Source organism: Ascaphus truei, chromosome 6, assembly GCF_040206685.1.
Source record: "Ascaphus truei isolate aAscTru1 chromosome 6, aAscTru1.hap1, whole genome shotgun sequence".
Taxonomy (NCBI): domain Eukaryota; kingdom Metazoa; phylum Chordata; class Amphibia; order Anura; family Ascaphidae; genus Ascaphus; species Ascaphus truei.
Genome location: NC_134488.1, coordinates 59,485,671 through 59,506,235, shown reverse-complemented (window position 1 = coordinate 59,506,235; position 20,565 = coordinate 59,485,671). Strand labels below are relative to the sequence as shown.

General features: G+C 40.3%; 1 protein-coding gene and 1 long non-coding RNA gene across 7 annotated transcripts in view; one reads left to right on the top strand and one right to left on the bottom strand.

Annotated features, from left to right (window-relative positions):
- LOC142497075 (uncharacterized) overlaps window positions 1-20,565 on the top strand; it is a 74,326-nt gene that overhangs the window by 22,169 nt on the left and 31,592 nt on the right. The gene's annotated exons all lie outside the window — the stretch shown is intronic.
- LOC142497074 (uncharacterized) overlaps window positions 1,881-20,565 on the bottom strand; it is a 57,222-nt gene continuing 38,537 nt past the window's right edge. For 3 of the 6 annotated variants that reach the window (XM_075604378.1, XM_075604381.1, XM_075604383.1), the window contains 5 exons: window positions 18,631-18,691; window positions 17,558-17,724; window positions 12,536-12,646; window positions 6,061-6,173; window positions 1,883-4,008 (listed from right to left, as the gene is read on the bottom strand). In XM_075604378.1, the coding sequence (XP_075460493.1) occupies window positions 3,990-4,008; window positions 6,061-6,173; window positions 12,536-12,646; window positions 17,558-17,724; window positions 18,631-18,691 (471 nt within the window). In that variant the 3' untranslated portion in view covers window positions 1,883-3,989. Of the gene's footprint in view, window positions 4,009-6,060; window positions 6,174-12,535; window positions 12,647-17,557; window positions 17,725-18,630; window positions 18,692-20,565 lie in introns of those variants that run through there. The other 3 variants (XM_075604382.1, XM_075604379.1, XM_075604384.1) reach the window with 3 other exon arrangements.

Genomic DNA, 20,565 nt, shown 5'->3' with positions numbered 1-20,565 from the left:
ATTGATTAAAATACTTAATACTTTCTGCCATTTCCATGACAAGGACATTTGGACACTCCCTACAGTATATATGAAGAAGAGATGTGTTAGGTTTCATTCGCTCTGTTCACAGTATGACATTGATTAAGACCTCTTCTTGTTCCACTCATGTACTATGAAACAGCTTACAATTCATCTATACTCTTCCAGGAGCAATATGGTTACTAAAACTTATATTGAGAGAAAATAAAAATAAGTAACAGAGATTGGCAAAGCATCACAATTGTAACCTTTGAAGGGGCTTCTGGCAGAAAAGGAGTTTAAAAAGCCACTGTTTGAAGGTACAATTCTAATCAGGACCAGAGTGGATGTGCAATTATGGTGCCTACCTGGCGGACATACAGCGTGGTTATCCCAAGTTGTCGTACAATTGCTGCCATATTTACATCTTGTATTCTGCTGAAGTGACAGTATATTCCCAAAGTGGCAGGATATTGCTAGAAAAATGGATGCGAAAAGGTAAAGCGGAGCCATTTCCACCTGGCATCAAATGGAAACACAGTGCATCCACTGCTGAGGCTCCCACTTAATAATTGATTGCAAGTGAAAGTTTAAACACACCTTTAAAATATTGATGAAGGAAACTTTATATCATAGTATTTTATTTCTGTATCTAACTACTGAGCAGAAATAAATATGATTACTCTCTTCTAGGCTAAATTATTTTAAAATTGAAAGCACAGTAGGATGGACAGTATTTGTTTCTAATGAATCAGCGTTATACTAATTACAAGCAACATTGTAAAGAGCATTTGACTGGATAAACTTACATGCACTTTCCAACTTAAAAGAACATGTTGGTCTCTACTACGGTATGTTTCAAGATTTTTTTATTACTGTAGGTGTAATCACAAATGGATATGAGGACGAAACCACTTTTATTTAGGGGTCTTATTACCTTTGTAATTCATGTAATTGATTCTGGGACTGAAACCTCGATCCTCTTAATACAAGTTTACTTTATTGATTATCAAGTCCACTGGAGTGCCGGTCTCTATGTCCTATGCCTTATAAAAGCCAGGAATGAATAACGGTAACTTCACCAGTAAGCATTTAGGGAACCGGATGGTCCCCAGAGCTGAAATTAGTGCGGATTTACGTTAATCCCAATCCTTAATATAACATTGGGGTTTGCTAGGGTGAATTGGTCCTTTAATATACATTTCTTAAAGCATGAACAAAGTGAAGACATTAGTTTGATATATAAAGTGTCAGTCCCGCTAAGGATCAAAGTGCTCTAATAGTAGTAAACGGTTTAAAAGGTTAAATTAGTGTGATTACCACCTACACCTATCGTTTAATTTAACTCAAGTGAAAAATATGTCCCATAATATTATCTGTATTGCTGCACTACTGCATGTAGTAACAATAGCAAAAAGATGAAGAGTAATACCTGTAGTTCCTTTTATTTGAATATCACCGTATGAATTTGGTTTTAGTAGCACCTACAGATGTAGTTGTCTTAACTTTGCTTGCCTATTTATTTATTTTTTGGTACTATATACAACATTAGCTTTGAATCCAATAGCAACGCATGCCTGAGTACAGCATGCTGAGGTGTCTGTGGTGGAAAATGAGCCTGGCTAAATCTGTACAGTAGCTTAGAAAATGAACACAAGTTTTAAAATGCTAGTTGATTACATTTATAAATTAGGCAATCTGCCTGTCACCTGACAGACATACAATATGTTGCTTTATTCTCCTAATGTAAATAATAGTGATCTTTATCATGTATTATTGTTGAAATTGCAACTTAGGAGGTTATTCTATATTGTCCAAAGTGCCATTCATGTCATTTTTTTGGCAGAAAATCCCCTTTGACTTCAAAGGGAAGTTATGTCTGCCATTTTTGGATGCCCACTCCAGCTACCAGTAAATGTCCCTGTCACAGGCAGAGTCATACTGTACATGACCTCACAGAAGGTGACAGACGAACAGCAGAGAGAGGCAGAACATTGAACATGGCGGCACACAGAGGAAAACCACAAAGTCCATCACTTGAGATGATTTCACTTGATTATTTTATTGATATTTAGACTTTTCTTGATATGCTGAACACAATGTTATTACTTGTACCTTAAATTAAAACATTCAGATTAAAGTGTTTGTCTTCATTGGAATGGATGTGAAAAGTTGAGCTGTATTCAGTCCCAGAGTCCGGTGCATCAAAAAACCACAGTATGAATAACAAAAATTGGACCACAGGAGCGGTGTAAAACACTGTAAAGCAGGAATCAGCAAATCTGTGTGAGTGTGGGCAAGTGATTATGACCATGAGCCTGTCAGTAAAAAAATGCAACTTAACCCTATACAGGGTGAAGTGAGGCCGACACGTGTCACCTGTGAAGGGCTATCAGCGGTACCTAACAACACCACCCCCAAGGGTATGTGCAAGATGCAGAATCCACTGTCATGATGAACAGCGTAACAATAATGTGGATAGTATAGTCGAAATGACTCACGGTCCTCCACAATCCTCAGTCCGAATGGAGGTTCCTGCCAGGCGTGCACCCAAGCTTTAAGTATGTAGCAGGGGGAAGGATCCAAATAGGAAAAAGCCGGTGTACAGCCTGTGCACAACATGTTGACAAAACACCTACGCCATCCCAAACATGTTAGAGAACTTTCAAGCACCACATATTTTTGGATTTGAATCAATAAATATTTTTCTTGGTCACCACGTCCAGCGTTACCTTTTTTGGTTGTGTACCGGCTTTTTCCTGTCTGGGATCCTTCCCCATACTGTGAAACCAATTGAGCTGGCCCTCATGCTTAGATTTACTGTAGATACTGTTACATACAGTACAACATACATATACTGATAGGTGTAGAGAGTGTACAGACTCAGATAGAAGCATAAAGTACACTAGTAAACACAGAGCAAACTGACCCCCTCTACAGCAACACACACAATGTCTGAATCTCCCATGGCAGTCTATCTCCTGTGTCTACCCAAGAATTTGAGAGTTTCCTGGTCTTCTGGGAGACTTGTCTAGTCTGAACCTCAAGGGCACACAAGATCTGTCTCAGCATCTCCCCTCCTGAAATCCCTCTCCTGGCTTCCAATCAAATCCCGCATCTCACACTCCATTTTTCTACTCACTTTTAAAGCTTTACACTCTTCTGCCCCTCCTTACATCACAGCCCTAATTTCTCGCTATGCATCATCCCGACTCTTGCGTTCTGCTCAAGGATGTCTTCTTTCTACGCCCTTTGTATCTAAAGCCCTCTCCCGCCTTAAACCTTTTTCACTGACTGCCCCACACCTCTGGAATGCCCTTCCCCTCAGTACCCAACTAGCACCCTCTCTATCCACCTTTAAAACCCACCTTAAGACACACTTGCTTAAAGAAGCATACGAATAGCACTGTGAACATTCTGAACACATGATACATAAAGCTTGGCCCCCTGCAGAGGCACTTACCAGAACTCCCTCCTACTGTCTCTGTACGTTCTCGCTACCTACCAATTAGATTGTAAGCTCCTCGGGGCAGGGACTCCTCTTCCTTAATGTTATGTTTATGTCTAAAGCACTTATTCCCATGCTCTGTTATTTATATTATCTGTTATTTATTCGATTACCACATGTATTACTACTGTGAAGCGCTATGTACATTAATGGAGCTATATAAATAAAGACATACAATACAATACAATACAACGGAATTTCCTGGGTACCTAGTGGGCCAATTCAACCCTGGATATACTAGAAAATTGGTTACGAAAGAAAAGCATACGTTTCACTTTCCTGTGCAATTCAAATTTCAAATTGAGTGCTATCCACAAAAGCAATTTCACTTGCAAGCAATATTCAGCCTGTATTATTGCAAAATATTCTACATGCACCAATGTCCACTGATATTTATTGGACAAGTATTAAACATTTCTTTAATGTATCACATTTGCTCAACTTTGTTTTTCTATCTCCGTTCCTCTTCGATAGGCTTTAGTCATTGTAATTTTTTGCATCTACAAAAGAAAGATACAGTATTTTTCAATTCAAGCAAAACATTTACTGATATTTATTTGAATTAATTACTAAATTGGGCCATATTATGGTGTTACATCCACAGTATCAATGTGTTATAGTGCTTCTGAAAAAGTCTTGTGGGACTCTAAAAACTTGTATACAATTACTATTGTATTTATCTATAAAGAATACTCAAGTTTACACATCAGTGCAGTCTTGTCCAAAATGAGGTTGTCTTTTGTAATTCAACTATTTGTGGAAACTAGTTTTCTACATGCAAGATGTCCCCTTTTGCTCATTTGCTAGTTATTATTATTACTTATCATCATTCTTAAGAAGAACAGGTAAGAGCACAGAGCAATAGAAACCAGTAAGGATAATACATTTCAGTTCACCTGATAACGTTGTTGATGTGTTTGTTTTCTATGGAAGCTGATTACGGTACATTAGTATGTTGTTACTAAAATGTTTATTTTAATGATCTTAGAGGGAATGTCACATCAGAAGGTACAGATGTGGCCAAAATCCAGTTTACATTCCTGATGATCGCGGATCACCATGGTTCAATTTCCATGGGAATCGCGGTCAAAGAATGAGAACATTGCAGCAAATACTGTAGATTTATTTGCTGTACCTAGGGGGAAAGTAAATTGGTATAAATCTATATCACAGCATGGAATGTTTTTAGAAACAATACAGCTACTAGAAAACTGCAGCCACGGGGTGAAAATAAGGGTGCTAACTCACAATGAGGACCTCCTTCACGTTGAACTTGTGCTCCTACAGTAGCTAGAAATGGGTGAACCTGTCAAAATCCGATCCGCTGATTTTCCGCAGATTTTTCTACTAAAATCCAAAGCACACATTAAAATGCAAAGGCAGATTGGATACTAAAAAATGTGGGTGGATACATCCTATTCTACAGTACCTTGATTTTGTGAAAACTACCATTGAATTTTATATTCAATCCACTTGCAGATTTAGAAAAATCTGTTTTGGACTCTGATGTATGGGTTTTGCAGGAGGGGAAGAGGGACCTAATTTAGTGGCGTCCCCTCAAACCTCCCTCCAAACAACACATGGAGATACAGCTGAACTCAAAAAGGAGTACATCTTTGATACCTGGGAGATATACATATGAGATATGAAAAGTATATTTAAATGACTCACCCCACACTTCCTAAAAGGATTTCCAAAAGAACTATATTGACGAGCATAAGGCACCTTGTGAGGAAGGGAGTACTGGTATGAGGCACAACAGGATCAGAACCCACAACCTCTGCTTTTCTGGGTAGGAGCTCTAGCAGGGAACTAGTAGTATGTTGGGTTGCCCCACTGTCACAGCATTCATTTGAGCTCTATGCACCTGCAGCTAATTCTGGCTATTAGCATAGATCACTGGTATCTCAGGTGTGCTCATTTTTGTGCTTAAAACACAATTAGCTAGCAACCATGAAGTGGTCTGCTTTTAAAGGAAGCTAGAAGAGTGTCCACAAGTATAAGCTACAGATGTGAGCAGTAGAGCTAACCTCTTCCAAGTCTCACGTCATCATTTTTACAAGCTTACTTTAAGCATGTGAACTGCTCGCCTTGTGACCCTATGCAAGTCACATGTAATAGGGTCTCCATGTCTGTGGCATCAAAGTAGATTGTAAGCTCTTTGGGAAAGCATTCCATGTGCCCTCAAAGATTCTGTGTACATCATTTGCCTGAAAAATGTCTGTAAGATGTCCTGTGGCCTAGCACTGCATAATACGTCCACTTCAGCCCCATGCTCAGAGAATGTACAGTATCAATGAATTTGGTTTTGTAATGCTAATATAAGGCTCCCATTTAATATGCTGTAAAGCCATCTTCCCTGTGCCTGAGAAGATTGTAGTCCCATTGTTCTGAATGGAGCTGAACTCTTCTTCAATAGCCTATTGAAAAAGGAGCCTCTGGCATTGTTTTCTGTGATGACAGCACAGAGAATATTGACTATATAGCTATCCAAATGCTAACAAATATTACATATAAGCAAACGATGAACCTTACACACTAAGACATCATACCGTTTTTTCTGTGAGTTGGACACCTGAGAGTAGCTGTGATGATCAATCTTGCTGATGTACTGTAGGAAATATTCTTCTTCCATCATTTGAAGCATGGTACACAATGTATCATTCTTTCAGAATAACAGACATACATAATGAATCAGTCTATTGATCAGATGCTAAAGATTTTAGGGTTATTTAAATATGAGTAAATCAATTTAGGTTCCATCATAGCAATCACTGTCAAATCACTGAAAATTGCAGCTACTGATACTGTAAAATACACACAAGCCTATTTATTGCGAGTGTGGGCAATAATGGGATATCGGCCCATATTTACTAGGCAATCCCATGCCATATAATCACTTCGGGCACAGGAAGACCCCATAAGGTGTTTTCCAATGTCAGAAGTGTCTTACGGAATAACACAGTTTAGTAAATATGGGCCATATCCCAGAGGAATCCTAGGTAGGTGAATGTTACACTATAAGGAAGGTGGGTTGTCCTAAAAATTATGTATAAGGAGATACTGATGCAGCGACCGTTATTCGAACACTTAACGCGTCATGTACATCGGAATCCCGATTTGAAACCGTGGAATGAATTCCAGCCTTCCCGCACTAAAATGCGAGCGCAGCAAGTGCAAAAAAACTAATTTTAGTGTTCTGGCTATTAAAAACATGAAATTGACACAGTAGCACAGTAGCACTGTACTGTACACATTACAATTCATCCATTTTATTGCAAACGAAGAAACAGAATCCATGAAATTCAAACAAAACATCCGCGATAAGCGCGGGTGCCTGGGGCGATTGGCCACGTTCATGCCGCATGGGGAACAGCAGAGAACTCAAAATCGGCGCCGAGATGTGTTCGAATAACGGCCGCTGCATCAGTACGTACAGTGTCAACATGACATCCTTTGCTACAGTCTATAATGCAGTACAAATGTATTTGTAGGTGAGTATGCTCTGGGTCAAATGTATAACCATTTAAATACTGTACCATCTGAAGCTGGCTTTCTGCTAGCAAAGATAAACACAACCTCAAACATTTAGGGGCCTATTCTATAAGCCTTCATAACCCACTTATCGAGGCCTTTTCCCCCAAAATGCCTAATGCTATTCTGTAAGCCTCGATAAGTGGGCGAAAAAAGCATAAATCGCCCATTTTTGCAGCCGTCAAAAAGAAATCGCCAGATGATAAGTGCCTTAGTTTATCGAGGCAAATTGCTGCACTAGAAGGGCGAGTTTCTCCCAAAATCCTGAGGCTGGGGCGAACCTGCAGACAAGGACGTGGGAAAAAAAATGAATTTTTCTTGCATCGGATTGATGCCGGGAGTCTCTGGAGCTGATACCCATTAATATCAGCATGGAGGCCCCCGGCATGAATCTCATGCAATAAAAATGCATTTACAGGCAACTTCATAACATTAGCGGCTCACCGCTAAGGCAATGATGGAGTTAACTACCAGTGCCATGTTTATTGAGGGTAGCGGGGTTGGTGAAGGTGGTTTTTGACTCTTGGTGGGTGTTTAGGCCTTGCGGGGGGGTTGCGGGTGGAGTTAACCTCTTCATTAACGTAGCGGTTAATACTGCTAAGGCATTGAAGGGGTTAACCCCTCCCGCTACCACCCAGTAGGTCTAAATATCCATCTTTGGGGCTACTACCTAGTTCACGCAATCCTTGTACCCACAAGAAACAAAAATACACACAACAGCCCTACTACCCACCTTCTCTAACTCCAACAACCCCTCCACCCCCAACACATACAGTACAGTAATGGGCAAAATAACTTATCCATTCAAAATCAAACATTAGTCAGCCAGCATAAATAAAGTACACACAATAGAAAATATAGCTCACAGTCAGGAGAGTGGGTCAAAAATAGTGTGAGAAATAATTGCTTTATTGGTCCATTAAAAACGGAGGTATAACAGACCTCCTACGCGTTTCGTGCACGTTGCACTTTATCAAGGATATCAAGTGATAAAGTGTGACGCATTTTTAATGGACAAATAAAGCAATTATTTTTTACACCATTTTTGACCCACTCTCCTGGCTGTGCTCTATATTTTCTATTTTGCTGACTTCTACTCCATCATTAGAAACACACTTTACCAAGGGCACTGGACGGAGGCATTTTGTAATATGTGAGTACATTTATATCTTAACAACTCGTGGTTTAATTGGACTATCCCAATGAGGTGTTGAAGAGTGGGTTCATGCCCCCTTGCTCTTCTGCTTCAGGGTCTATTTGTCTCTTTTAAGGACTCCATATCACCTGGGAGTTAGTTTTGATCTACCTTTCATTATTAGCAGCCTCATATCCTGTATTTTTGATTATGCATTCAATTGGAATATATATATTATATGGATCCGCCGCTTGAGCGCGTATACCACTTAAACTTTTTCCAGCATAAATAAAGTAAATACAAAACTTTCTACTTACCCCTGCCATCATGAAGGGCATCCTCATCAGCATACTGCATGTCCATCTCCTCCGTAGCCAGCACGAGTACATACAAAAATACAATCTAATGGGCCCTAACCCCTTAATCACTGTAGTGATTAATAACTGCTATAGTAATTAAGGGGTTCAATCTCATCCCTCGCTACCCACCTGGGAGGCCTAACCACCCCCCCGGACCCACTATATCCACCCTGTACCAATTCATTGGCACCGTGCTTTTTCATACCCATATAATATGGGCATGATAAGCCACTATAGCACTCAATGGTCAACCTATTACAAATCATTAAGGCCAAATATACACAAGAATAAAATAAATACACAAGCACCTAAACACCCCAACAATAAAAGAATTAAAAAGCCTAATAGTACACATGAATCAAAATGATCTATCACCAAAACAGCAGAACAGTACAAATTATGTTATTTCAAAACATACGAATTAAATTAAATAAACACCTATCCATCCAATTCAAGAAATAAAAGCACTAGCCAACAAATCAATTAAATAAATAAAACCAGTAGCCAACCAATCAATTAAATAAAAAAAGCACAAGCCAACAAAACAATTAATTCATTTAAACCACTAGCCAACAAAACAATGAATTAATTTAAAATGGTAACAAATCCTAAAATGTACTAAAAACAAGCCATCCAAATTCAAAACAACTTTATCAAATCAATAAACAGAAATAGAAAAAATCCCAATCAATACAAAACAAGCATTTGCCAAAAAAAAGCATTGCCTGTCACTGTATTTATCAGTACCCGGCACAGTTATTACATTATCAGTCAATGGGCAATCACAAACATTAAAATAAATAAATACAATAAAAAAACCTAAAAAAGACATTTACATACATTCAATATTTTACTTACCTTTAGATGTCTTCACCTTCCGAATAATTGCATGTCTGCAAGCTCTCGACCCGCGACGTCATCACCTAAAATCCGTCTCCATCCTCAACAGTGTCAGGTAAAAAAAAATCTTCTCTCTTTGATCTTCTTTATCCTTCTTCTATCTTCATCTGTCATTATTGTCTTCTTTTCTTTAATCTTTTCTTTCAATCCAAAACCCCATGGTAAATTCACCAATGGTAGTTGTCTCGTCGTCTTCTTGAGCTCAAATCAGACGGAACAGGCCTTATATAGGGCCTGTGATGTCACATTTTAGGGTCAGATGGTACAGCTCCAATACGATTGGATGCTGTATCATGTTCCCGCCTCTTTTTTAAGGATGTGACGTCATCTCCAAGGGAGGCAAATCACATCCTTAAAAATACGTCTCATATCACATGGTATTACAGACAATGGGATCGAAGACAAACCCATTGGTTCATGTACCATGTGATATGTTAAATTAGTTTAAAGGATGTGACAAATGTGGTTTTAAGGATGTGACGTACCGCTCTTGGAGATGAGGTTACATCCATAAAAAAGAAAAGAAAAAAGAGGCGGGCAATTGATACAGCGTCCAATCAGATTGTACCATCTTTGTATTTGATTGTACCATCTGACCCTAAAATGTGACGTCACAGGCCCTATATACTGTAGGACCAGTTCCATCTCATTTTAGCTCAAGAAGACGAGACAACTTCCGTTGGTGGATTTACCATGGGGTTTTGGATTGAAAGGAAGAAGATTAACGAAAAGAAGAAAATAATGGCGGATGAAGATAGAAGAAGGAGAAAGAAGATCAAAGAAAGAAGATTTTTTTTATCTGATGCTGTTCTTCAAGGAGGAGGGAGACGGATTGTAGGTGATGACGTCGCGTGTCGAGAGCTTGCAGATACGTCGGGATTCGGAAGGTGAAGACATCTAAAGGTAAGCAAAATATTGAATGAATATTGAGCGCTTGAATTTAACATTTTGCTAAGGCTTACGCTTCCGCACGCTTGCGGAAGCATAAGCGAGCTCCTGTTAAAGCCGCTCTCATTGCGGCTGCAGGGGCTCACTGGTAAGCACCAGCGCGCCAAAGCACGGGTCAGTTTAGGCGCTGACCATGCCCGAGGCCTTATGTTTTGAAATAACATAATTTGTACTGTTTTGCTGATAGATCATTTTTATTCATGAGTACAGTATTATTAGGCTTTCAAATTCTTTTATTGTTGGGGTGTATTTATTTTATTCTTGTCTATTTTTTACCTTAATAAATTGTATTAGGTTGACCATTGAGTGCTACAGTATAGTGGCTTATCGTAATAATAACAATAATTGTTTGTTCTTGTATATCACTGCTAGTTTTACATAGCGCTTCACAGAGACAATTTGCAGAAACAGTCCCTGCCCCATGGAACTTACAATCTATGTTTTTTGGTGCGTGAGGCACAGGGAGGTAAAGTGACTTGCCGAAGGTCACAAGGAGCTGACACCGGGAATTTAACCAGGTTCCCCTGCTCCAAACTCAGTGCCAGTCAGTGTCTTTACTCACTGAGCCACTCCTTCTCCCCTTCTCCTTCATGCCCATATTATATCGGTATGATATACAGTATCACTGTGCCAATCAATGGGTACAGGGTGGGTATAGTGGGTCCGGGGTGGGTGGTTAGGCCTCCCTGGTGGGTAGCGGGGGACGGGGGTCAACCCCTTAATTACTTTAGATGTTATTAATCACTAATGTGATTAAAGGGTTAAGAGCCATTAGATTGTATTTTTTTTATGTAGTCTTGCTGGCTACGGAGGAGATGGACCTGCAGTGTGCTGATGAGGACGCCCTTCATGATGGCAGGGGTAAGTAAAAAGTTTTGTATTTACTTTATTTATGCTGGAAAAAGTTTAAGTGGTATACGCGCTCAAGCGCAGGATCCATAATATAATAGCGCCGGTATCTCCTATGCACTGTCACGTGATCGGGACATTTCAATGCATTAGAGATACGGGGCCTGTATCTCGTGAAGTAGGGGGTCCCCGGACCTGAAACCAACGCGATTCTGCTCTGGAGCCCCCCTGCTACAATACACTATTAATAAAAATTTTATGTTAAAATATTTTTTTTGCCGGCAAGATTTTTGCAGAGAGAGGCGGCTCTCTCGGCAGCAAGTATAACTCGCCAGGTGAGCCCTTTTCGGAGGGCAAGTCCTCTCGGCGCCGGCAACTCGCCATGTTTGGAACTGTTGCTATCACTGGTATTCTGGCCTTTTTGCATACCGTGATAGCAACGCTGCCAAAAAAGGGACTTTACTGCAGGAGGCCCTACTGTAAATCTTTCTCTCTAAATTGTTCACTGATAAAAGCAGAGCAGAAATGATTCAAAGAACATTGATTCATTGATGCAACATGAAACTGATGCAATCTAATATATTCCCATATAGTAGATTCAGATAGTAGGATAGAATAATTTGGGGTTTATGGGCATACTGTATATTCATCCCTATTAAGTGTAATTGTAACAGACTTTGGGAATTACATGTCCTTTCTTTTTCAACTACTGTATTTTTCCAGAAGGGCTGAATCAGAATGTATTTACAAATAGGAAGGATTATTGTATTGTACAGTAATTTAATTGACATTTAAGAAGACCTAAAAATAGAATACTTAATTGCAAATATCTATAATATCTGTACCATATCTTTTTGTAATAAACAAGTTTAAAAGTGAGTTTCAGGGTGAAAAACGATGTAGCTGTCTGAGCAACAGCAATAAAAATGACCAGAGGCAGACAGGGGTCAGTCCAGGACCCCAATTTGCAGAGCTCTATGTCTATTCTATTGTAAAAGTCCCTTAAGCATGAATCACACTAGATAAAAGACACTACAGCATGTTGCTCACAAGGAGTAGCGTAATAATGAAAGCATTTCCCTCTAAGCGGGTAAACCTATTAAAATCCCAATACCAGCTCTCCCTGTGACCATGGGCTTCAACTTTCTTGATCTTCCTGTCTTCCTGATCTTATGGGGATAAACCAACACTAGATTGTAAGCTCTTTAGGGTAGGGACTCTGTGTGCCTATGAACATTTTATGTGCCCCACTGCATACTGTACATGGTCAGCAGTGTACTGTACAGTATTATTATAGTTTACCTTATTTAAAGTATCTTGCATGTTTGGGTAGAGAGTTTGAAAGAAGGAGACCATTTCTGTGTTGTTCTCTGCGTTTGCTAAATGGAAGGAGGTTTGACCAGACTTAGGTTCCTAAAACAAAAGACAGATGGGTACTGTATCATTAAAAGTTACATTCCTGTCTACTCTGATTTGAAGTTGCGGACCCACTTACAACCATAGTGAACTAATGAAAGAGGTCAGCTGAATAGGGTTCTAGATGTGTTCTATATATTTTTTTGTAATCACTCAAGTAATTGTATTTTTAAATCATTTGTGAAAATCCCAAACTGGGTAAGCATAGTGGAGGGTGACTGGCTGCCCATCTTATTTGCTCCAATTCCTCATATGTTAATCAGATTTATGGAGGCCTATTCAATTTCTAAGGATGAGTTAGAAAAGGGAATAATTGTAAGAAAGGGATGTCAGACACTAGGGCAGTAAAATCCATGCTAAACGTAATTTAGATTTGTTGTAAGTGATATTGTATTCATGGCCGTGACATTTTTAAGGGGTCACATCTGGTGATGGATGGCTTTTTACCATCATTTGACACTTAAAATTATTTTTCAATATTGTTTAGTTAATTTGTAAACACACGTTGCGCTGAGAATTGGGAGGGGTTTGATTTCCTCTGACTGCTTCCATTTTGTATGATTTCTCTCTGTGTTCAACAAGAGTTTACACAAGCAGGGACCCTCCCCTCACCCTTTATTTACCCTCTGATAAGGAGAAGGATAAAGAAAACACTTAGGGGCCTATTCTAGTAGCATTCATTAAAGAAATAAATCGCTGGGCTGGTTACACCGCTAGCTTTTTAGCGTTGTTATCACGGTATCAGAAAGCATCAAATACCTGCGACAGCAAAATGCCTAGAAGTGGCGAGGAGCCAGCGACGTGATGTTCGTCTCTCCAAAGGGCTCACCCAGCGATCTGCAGCGATCTGGGCCAGCTGCATAGAGAGCAGCACAGAGAGAGCCGTCTCTCCCTGCGCATATCTCACCAGCGATCTGCAGCGATCTGGGCCAGCTGCATAGAGAGCAGCACAGAGAGAGCCGTCTCTCCCTGCGCATATCTCACCAGCGATCTGCAGCGATCTGGGCCAGCTGCATAGAGAGCAGCACAGAGAGAGCCGTCTCTCCCTGCGCATATCTCACCAGCGATCTGCAGCGATCTGGGCCAGCTGCATAGAGAGCAGCACAGAGAGAGCCGTCTCTCCCTGCGCTTATCTCACCAGCGATCGCAGGCTTTAAATATAAATGTAAATACTAGTGTGCGTGAGCAGAGGGTCTCTGGAGCAGAACCGTGTTGATTTCAGGTCCAGGGAGCCCCCTGCTACCCGAGATACAGGCCCCGTTATGGAGTGCCGCTATCTCCAATGCATTTAAATGTCTCGCGTCACGTGACCGTGGGATATAAATGCAGAGCAGATACCGGCACACCATAATGGGGCCTGTATCTCGGGAAGCAGGGGGTCCCCGGAACTGAAATCAATACGGTTTTGCTCCGGAGAGCACTTGCTCACGCACACTAGTATTACATTTTTTTTTATTAAAACAGCGTCATTACCTTAGTGGCTAGTCGCTAAGGCAATGAAGCGGTTCAACCTCAATAGCCTGTTTATTGGGACAGAGTGGGTGGATAAAGGGGGTAGTAGTCCCAGGGTGGGTGGGAAATGCTATGGTAATGAAGGGGTTTATCAGTCCAGCTACCCCCGGAATGCCAAAACACCCACTATCCCCTTCACCAAATCCCTCTACCCCCAATAAAATAAAACACAACAACCCTACTGCTCACCTCCTCTACCCCCGACAACCTCCCCAACATCTACAGTACAGTAATGGGCAAAATTACTATTATCCAGATATGGAAAATAGCTCATTTGACCATTCAAAATCAAACATTAGCCAGCCAGCATAAATAAAGTAAATAAAACTTTCTACTTACCCCTGCCATGATGAAGGGTGGCCTCATCACCATACTCCATGTCCATGTCCTCCCATTGGCAGCAAGAGTACAAGAAGAAATACAATCTAATGGCCCCTAACCCCTTAATCAACTTAGCGGTTAATAACCGCTGTAGTAAATAAGGGGTAAAACCACCCTCCACCGCTACCCACCCCAGGACCACTATACCAACCCTCTACCCATTACTTGGCACAGTGGTACATCATACCCATATAATATGGGCATGATAAGCCACTATAACACTCAATGGTCACCTTAATAAAAATCATTAAGGCCCAAAATACACAATAATAAAAGAAATATACAAGCACCTAAACACTCCAACAATAAAAGAACTAAAAAGCCTAATACTACATATGAGTAAAATTTATCTATCACCAAACCAGCAAAATAATTACGATTATGTTATTCCAAATCATAAGAATACAATTAAATAAACACCTAACCAACCAATTCAATCAATAAAAGCCTTGGCCAACAAATCAATTAAATAAATAAAAGCAAGTTTATTGATTTGTTGGCTAGTGCTTTTATTTATTTGTTTAATTGACTTGTTAGCTAGTGCTTTTATTTATTGCATTGGTTAGATAGGTGTTTATTTAATTGTATTTTTATGTTTTGGAATAACATAATTTTAATTATTTTGCGGTTTTAGTGATAGATACATTTTATTCATATGTACTATTAGGCTTTTTAGTTCTTTTATTGTTGGGGTGTTTAGGTGCTTGTGTATTTCTTTTATTATTGTGTATTTTTGGCCTTAATGATTTTGATTAGGTTGACCATTGAGTGCTATAATGGCTTATCATGCCCATATTATATGGGTATGATGAACCACTTTGCCAATCAATGGGTAGAGGGTGGGTATAGTTGTCCCCGGGGGGTGGTTAGGCTTCCTGGATGGGTAGCGGTGGAGGGTGGGTTTACCCCTTAATTACTACTGCGATTATTAACCGATAAGGTGATTGAGGTGTTAGGGGTCATTAGATTGTAATTTTTCTTCTACTCTTGCTACCAACGGAGGACATGGACACAGAGTATGGTGATGAGGACGCCCTTCACCATGGCAGGGGTAAGTAGAAAGTTTTATTTACTTTATTTATTCTGGCTTGCTAATGTTTGATTTTATAATGGGCAAATACATTATTATCCATATGTGGATAATAGTAATTTTGCCCATTATTGTACTGCATGTGTTGGGGGGGGGGAGGGTGGTTGATGAGGATAGAGGAGGTGGGTATTAGTGTTGTTGTATTTTTGAATGTTTATTGTTGGGTAGCGAGGATGGGTGAAGTTGGTATTTGGCCCTTGGTGGGTGTTTATATCAACCGGGTGGGTAGCGGGAGGGGTTTACCCCTTCATTACCGTAGCGGTATTAACCGCAAAGGCAATGAAGGGGTTAACTCCATCCACAACACTCTCGCAAGGCCTAAACACCCACCAATGGCCAAATACCACCTTCACCCACTCCCACTACCCACAATAAACATGGCACTGGTAGTTAACCCCTGCATCATCATAACGGTTAGCCGCTAAGGTAATGAAGTTGCCTGTAAATGCATTGTTATTGCTTTGGATTCATACTGGGTGTCTCCAGTGGTGATATTAATGGGTATCAGCTCTGGAGACTCCCGGCATCAATCCGATGCAGGAAAAAAAACATTATTTTCAAAGTCCCTCTCTCACCGCCGCCTTTGAAGCTTCTTCCTAGCTTCACGCCATCTTTTCCTGGTGTGAGGATTTTGGGAGAAACTCATCATTCTAGAGCCGTGATTAGCCTCGATAAGATAATCGAGGCTACTAGAATTGCACGAATTTCAAAACCTGCCGATAAGTGGCTTATCGACACTTAACCGGCGATGTGTTTAGGACGACAGCAAAAAATGTCAATTCCTGCCTTTATCGCCCACTTATTGAGGCTTTCTGAATAGCAGTAGGCATTTTGGCTGAAAAGGCCTCGATAAGTGGGTTATCGAGGCTACTAGAACAGGCCCCTTGGGTCAGCTTCCGCAGAAGGGTGCAAAGATTTAGCATGTCTCGTTTCCAAGAATGGGAGTCAAGGCGTCAAGTTTAGCACCGTTTTCGGGATCTGGGCCAAAATGCAAAATGTAATTAATTTCCTTAGAAACAAAAGAAGGAACATATTTGATTTCAGCAAGGTTCTTTTTTTGTTTACAGCAGCAGGCCATGTTTCTTTTAAATAGCTTTGAAACAGGGGTTCCCTGGAGCTGAACCACATTCATTACTTAGTCCGAGATTATAGTGGGAGGCTGCATGTGCGTGACATCATTCGCGGGGTGCGCACACGTGAAACCTGCACTGTAGGTGCTGGAGACGTTGGGAGGTGACAGAGGGATGGTGGAGGCATGGCCAGGGACATCACACGAGCGGTTCACCATTATTACCAGGACATACTTTAAAGCGAGAGGTAACTCTCAATGTATTACTTCCTGGTAAAACATTCTACAAATAAATAAATAAATTAGCTTAACCTCTCCATGTGACGCTGACGTCTCACGGCCGTCGCGTATCAAAACAAAATCTTTTGTAGTCTCAAAATTTGGTCTCCTCGTCGTTGGACCTGCACAGTTGCGGTCACGCGCACTATGGGCAACAGGTACTTTAGGTATTTGTTTTGGTGCCGCACAATGTCGCACTCACCATCACCACCACTATAATTATGGTCTTACCTTGGAAGGGGATGTCATTATATGTGCTCAGTTTAAATATCTCGTGTCATGTGGGCCAATTTCTTTCGGTCTGCAGGACATGGAACATTAAAACCACCATTATGTTAGCCCCAACTAGCCCAGCCTTTGCTGCTACCGGCACCCCGTTCCGAGGTAAGTATTTCAGGGTGGAGGGGGTCCCCGGAGCTGAAATTAATGCAGTTCATCTCTGTGGACCCCCTGCTTTAAACCTATTAAAGATACAAAAACAACAAAAATGTGTCACAGGAGTGCTGATTTAAGGAAGCTAATTAGATCGCAACAGTGAAAGCTAGTATATGACAATAAAGAAAATACTTTTTCATACCCTTGTTAGTGGGTCTGCACCCATTTTTAACAAGAAGCTGATCCCTTCTAACAATCTCTCCTTCCTTAAATTCAGACATTGTTTCACATCACTGATGAGGTCTCTTTTTTTAAGCTCCTTTGCGGTAGCATTATGACTCAGAACCGCGCAGTGCAATGCAGTCAACCCTGAAAAACACGGTATTGCAATGTCATCATTTTTAAAAATAATATCTACGATACAGAAGAGGTACAATACTACAACTAATGATGTACAAAGCTTTCTACGAGTAAGTCATGAACATTTGTGCAAAATTGAGACAAAAGTTGCACAGTTTGTGCAAAGGTGAAACGTGTGCAAAGTAAAAGTTAAACACATGATGTATTTCTAATTTTTTGTCCTAATTGAATTATTGCAGTATTATGAAAGTTATCCAAAATCTGGAAAAAAGCAGTAAGTTTAGCAAAATTCACTGTATTAAGAAATTTAGTGACAAGAACAAATTCTCTCCAAGATATAGGCTTTTGATGTTTTTTTTTTTAAAGATGCAAATGCTCTCAACATGTGCAATGGTTTTGTCCATCTGCAACTACAACAAATATGTATCTATTGAAGATGCAGCTCCGCTCATATATAGTAGAGATACAATAAGGGGAAACCACTCAATTAGCACCCGGATAGGAGAATTTACTAAAGTCTCCCGGCTGCAGAACTGGGGCAAACCTAGTGCCCCCCCCCCCTCCAAAAAAATGGCACCAGGTTAAACTATGAAAAGGATACTCTTTAAAAATTGCATTTTTTCTTTTGATAATCTGGTGCGCTATTTTTGCTTTAGTTTTACCCAATTTTGCAGTCGGGAGACTTCAGTAAATAATCCGTTGCAATGTCAACTCTCACTGATTTTCTGTGAGCCCCACTGATTTGGGGGCCCTATGTACTTATAAGATTTTATTTGACTTTTTTAAATTTATTATTATTATTATTATTATTTTTGTTGATGTATCCCTCATGTTGAATACTTGATTGAAACAATCATATGTTGCTAGCTTCTCCGGCACTCAAGGAGTTACAATTTTTTTTTGTAATTGTCTTACCATTGTTGTCAAATGCCTCTACTTGAATATCCATTCCATTCTCCTGGCACTTTTTCAGAACCTGAAAAACACGTTACAGATAGCGTATTAGGATGTTCAGTATGTATGCATTTCCTTATCTAATGATCTGCTTCCCGTAGAAGTGCTTCAAGTGCTTTCCCACAGTGGACTAAACTAAATGAATGATAGTGGTATGTTAAATACAGATGTGGCAACGATTATTGCTCCAGCTGGTGCGTTATGGTGGAATACTCTGTGATATTCTGCTTTATCACAGCTACTTCAACCTATAAACTTTGTGATATGTTCTACCTTATAAATCTGTATGCTGTGTTTTGAGCAATGAAGTCTGCTACATCTGTACTGTATGTTAATTCACTTTTGAAAAGTTTATTCTGGAATGGTTTGTAAACATTGTAATTAGGGCTGTTCTTCTATTATGCCTGCCTTATCCTGGCCCCTTACTTAAATGTATTTGTCACGGGAGACCAGGTTATTTACACCTTTTTACCAGGATCATTCATTGAGCAAAACAATGTAATTAAATAATTGTAGTTTATTCGGCATAAATTCGCTTACACACGATACACAAAATACAGACAAAAAGACACATATACTTTGGGACTGCACGAATTACCACAGCACATCGCGCTATATATGCGCTACTGACAGCTGACCAACCTTCGCCAAAAGTGTGTGTGATTTTTCCCTGTGAAATACCGCAACAGCCAGCAGCTTTACTGCCGTGTGGATATACTTTAACCTACTCAATACAGCTTGAATCGTGTCCTTAACTGCCTCTAATATTATTGTTCTACACACCGCTAAACACTAGCATAGCCCCATTCTGGCGCATGCGCATTTTGCACCCCTTAGGGTATTACTAGAGCATCCAATAGCTCCGTCTGTGACGCAGGCGCAGTTCGTACCATACGAGGATTTTTGGCGTGTGGCCTCCTGGTATTTAAACATTGGATAATGAAAAACATCAATGTCCTTTACTACCATTAAACTTAGCACAATATACCAAGTGTTTTATGTGCCCGCCACCTACCTCTGAACTAGTCGCCGAGAACAGACAGGATAGAGCCCAGCTTCGGCGCATGCGCAGCCCATGTCCACGAGAATATCTCAGGGACATACTGAGTACCGCGTACGACGCATGCGCGGTCCACACACTCCGTGGGTATGCTATATGGACCCAGTGTGAATGCTTATTGAGTTACCGAGGGAAGCAGAATTGTTGACATAACATTGCCCTCTCTACAAAGCTACATTAGGAGCACTAATACCTATATGTCTATAAATGTATATGTGACAGGTTTAATACATAATCAGGGTCACTAAGCAGCACCTCGGTCTACAGGCAATATTCGAACCAATAAAATACAAAATTCAAGATCTTGGAGAATCAGCCCCTGTTTCAGCACACTGATTATTTGACAAACTGTCCTATATAAAAACACAGTTCAAGGTGTATGTTATCCCTGTGCATAGACACAGCTGTCCAAATACAAATTACCTTGATCACATACCCCATTATCTACTCTACACACCTAGTAGAGACCAAGGGGAATTATCATAAGTGATCGTACCGTGTATGTTAACATATTATCTGATCACATATACTTACCTTTACCACGGAACATGTGAGTTGAAGGACAATAGGTACCCTGTGTAGTTACGATACTACATTGACCAGAGCCCAAGAGCTCAGCGAGACGCTTGGCGGAGCAGTATAGACGTCACTGTCTATCTTTTATTTAAGTATATGGAACTGCACTATATACTGTTTTAATTACACATTTACATAGTTATTTAATAAAGTTTACTCTTTTTACTACATCCACCCCTGACCGTCTATACTATAAAGGTCTGCGGTGCGCCTGCAAGGGGATCCTTCAGTGTACCTTCTTTGGTACACATCCTTTTCTA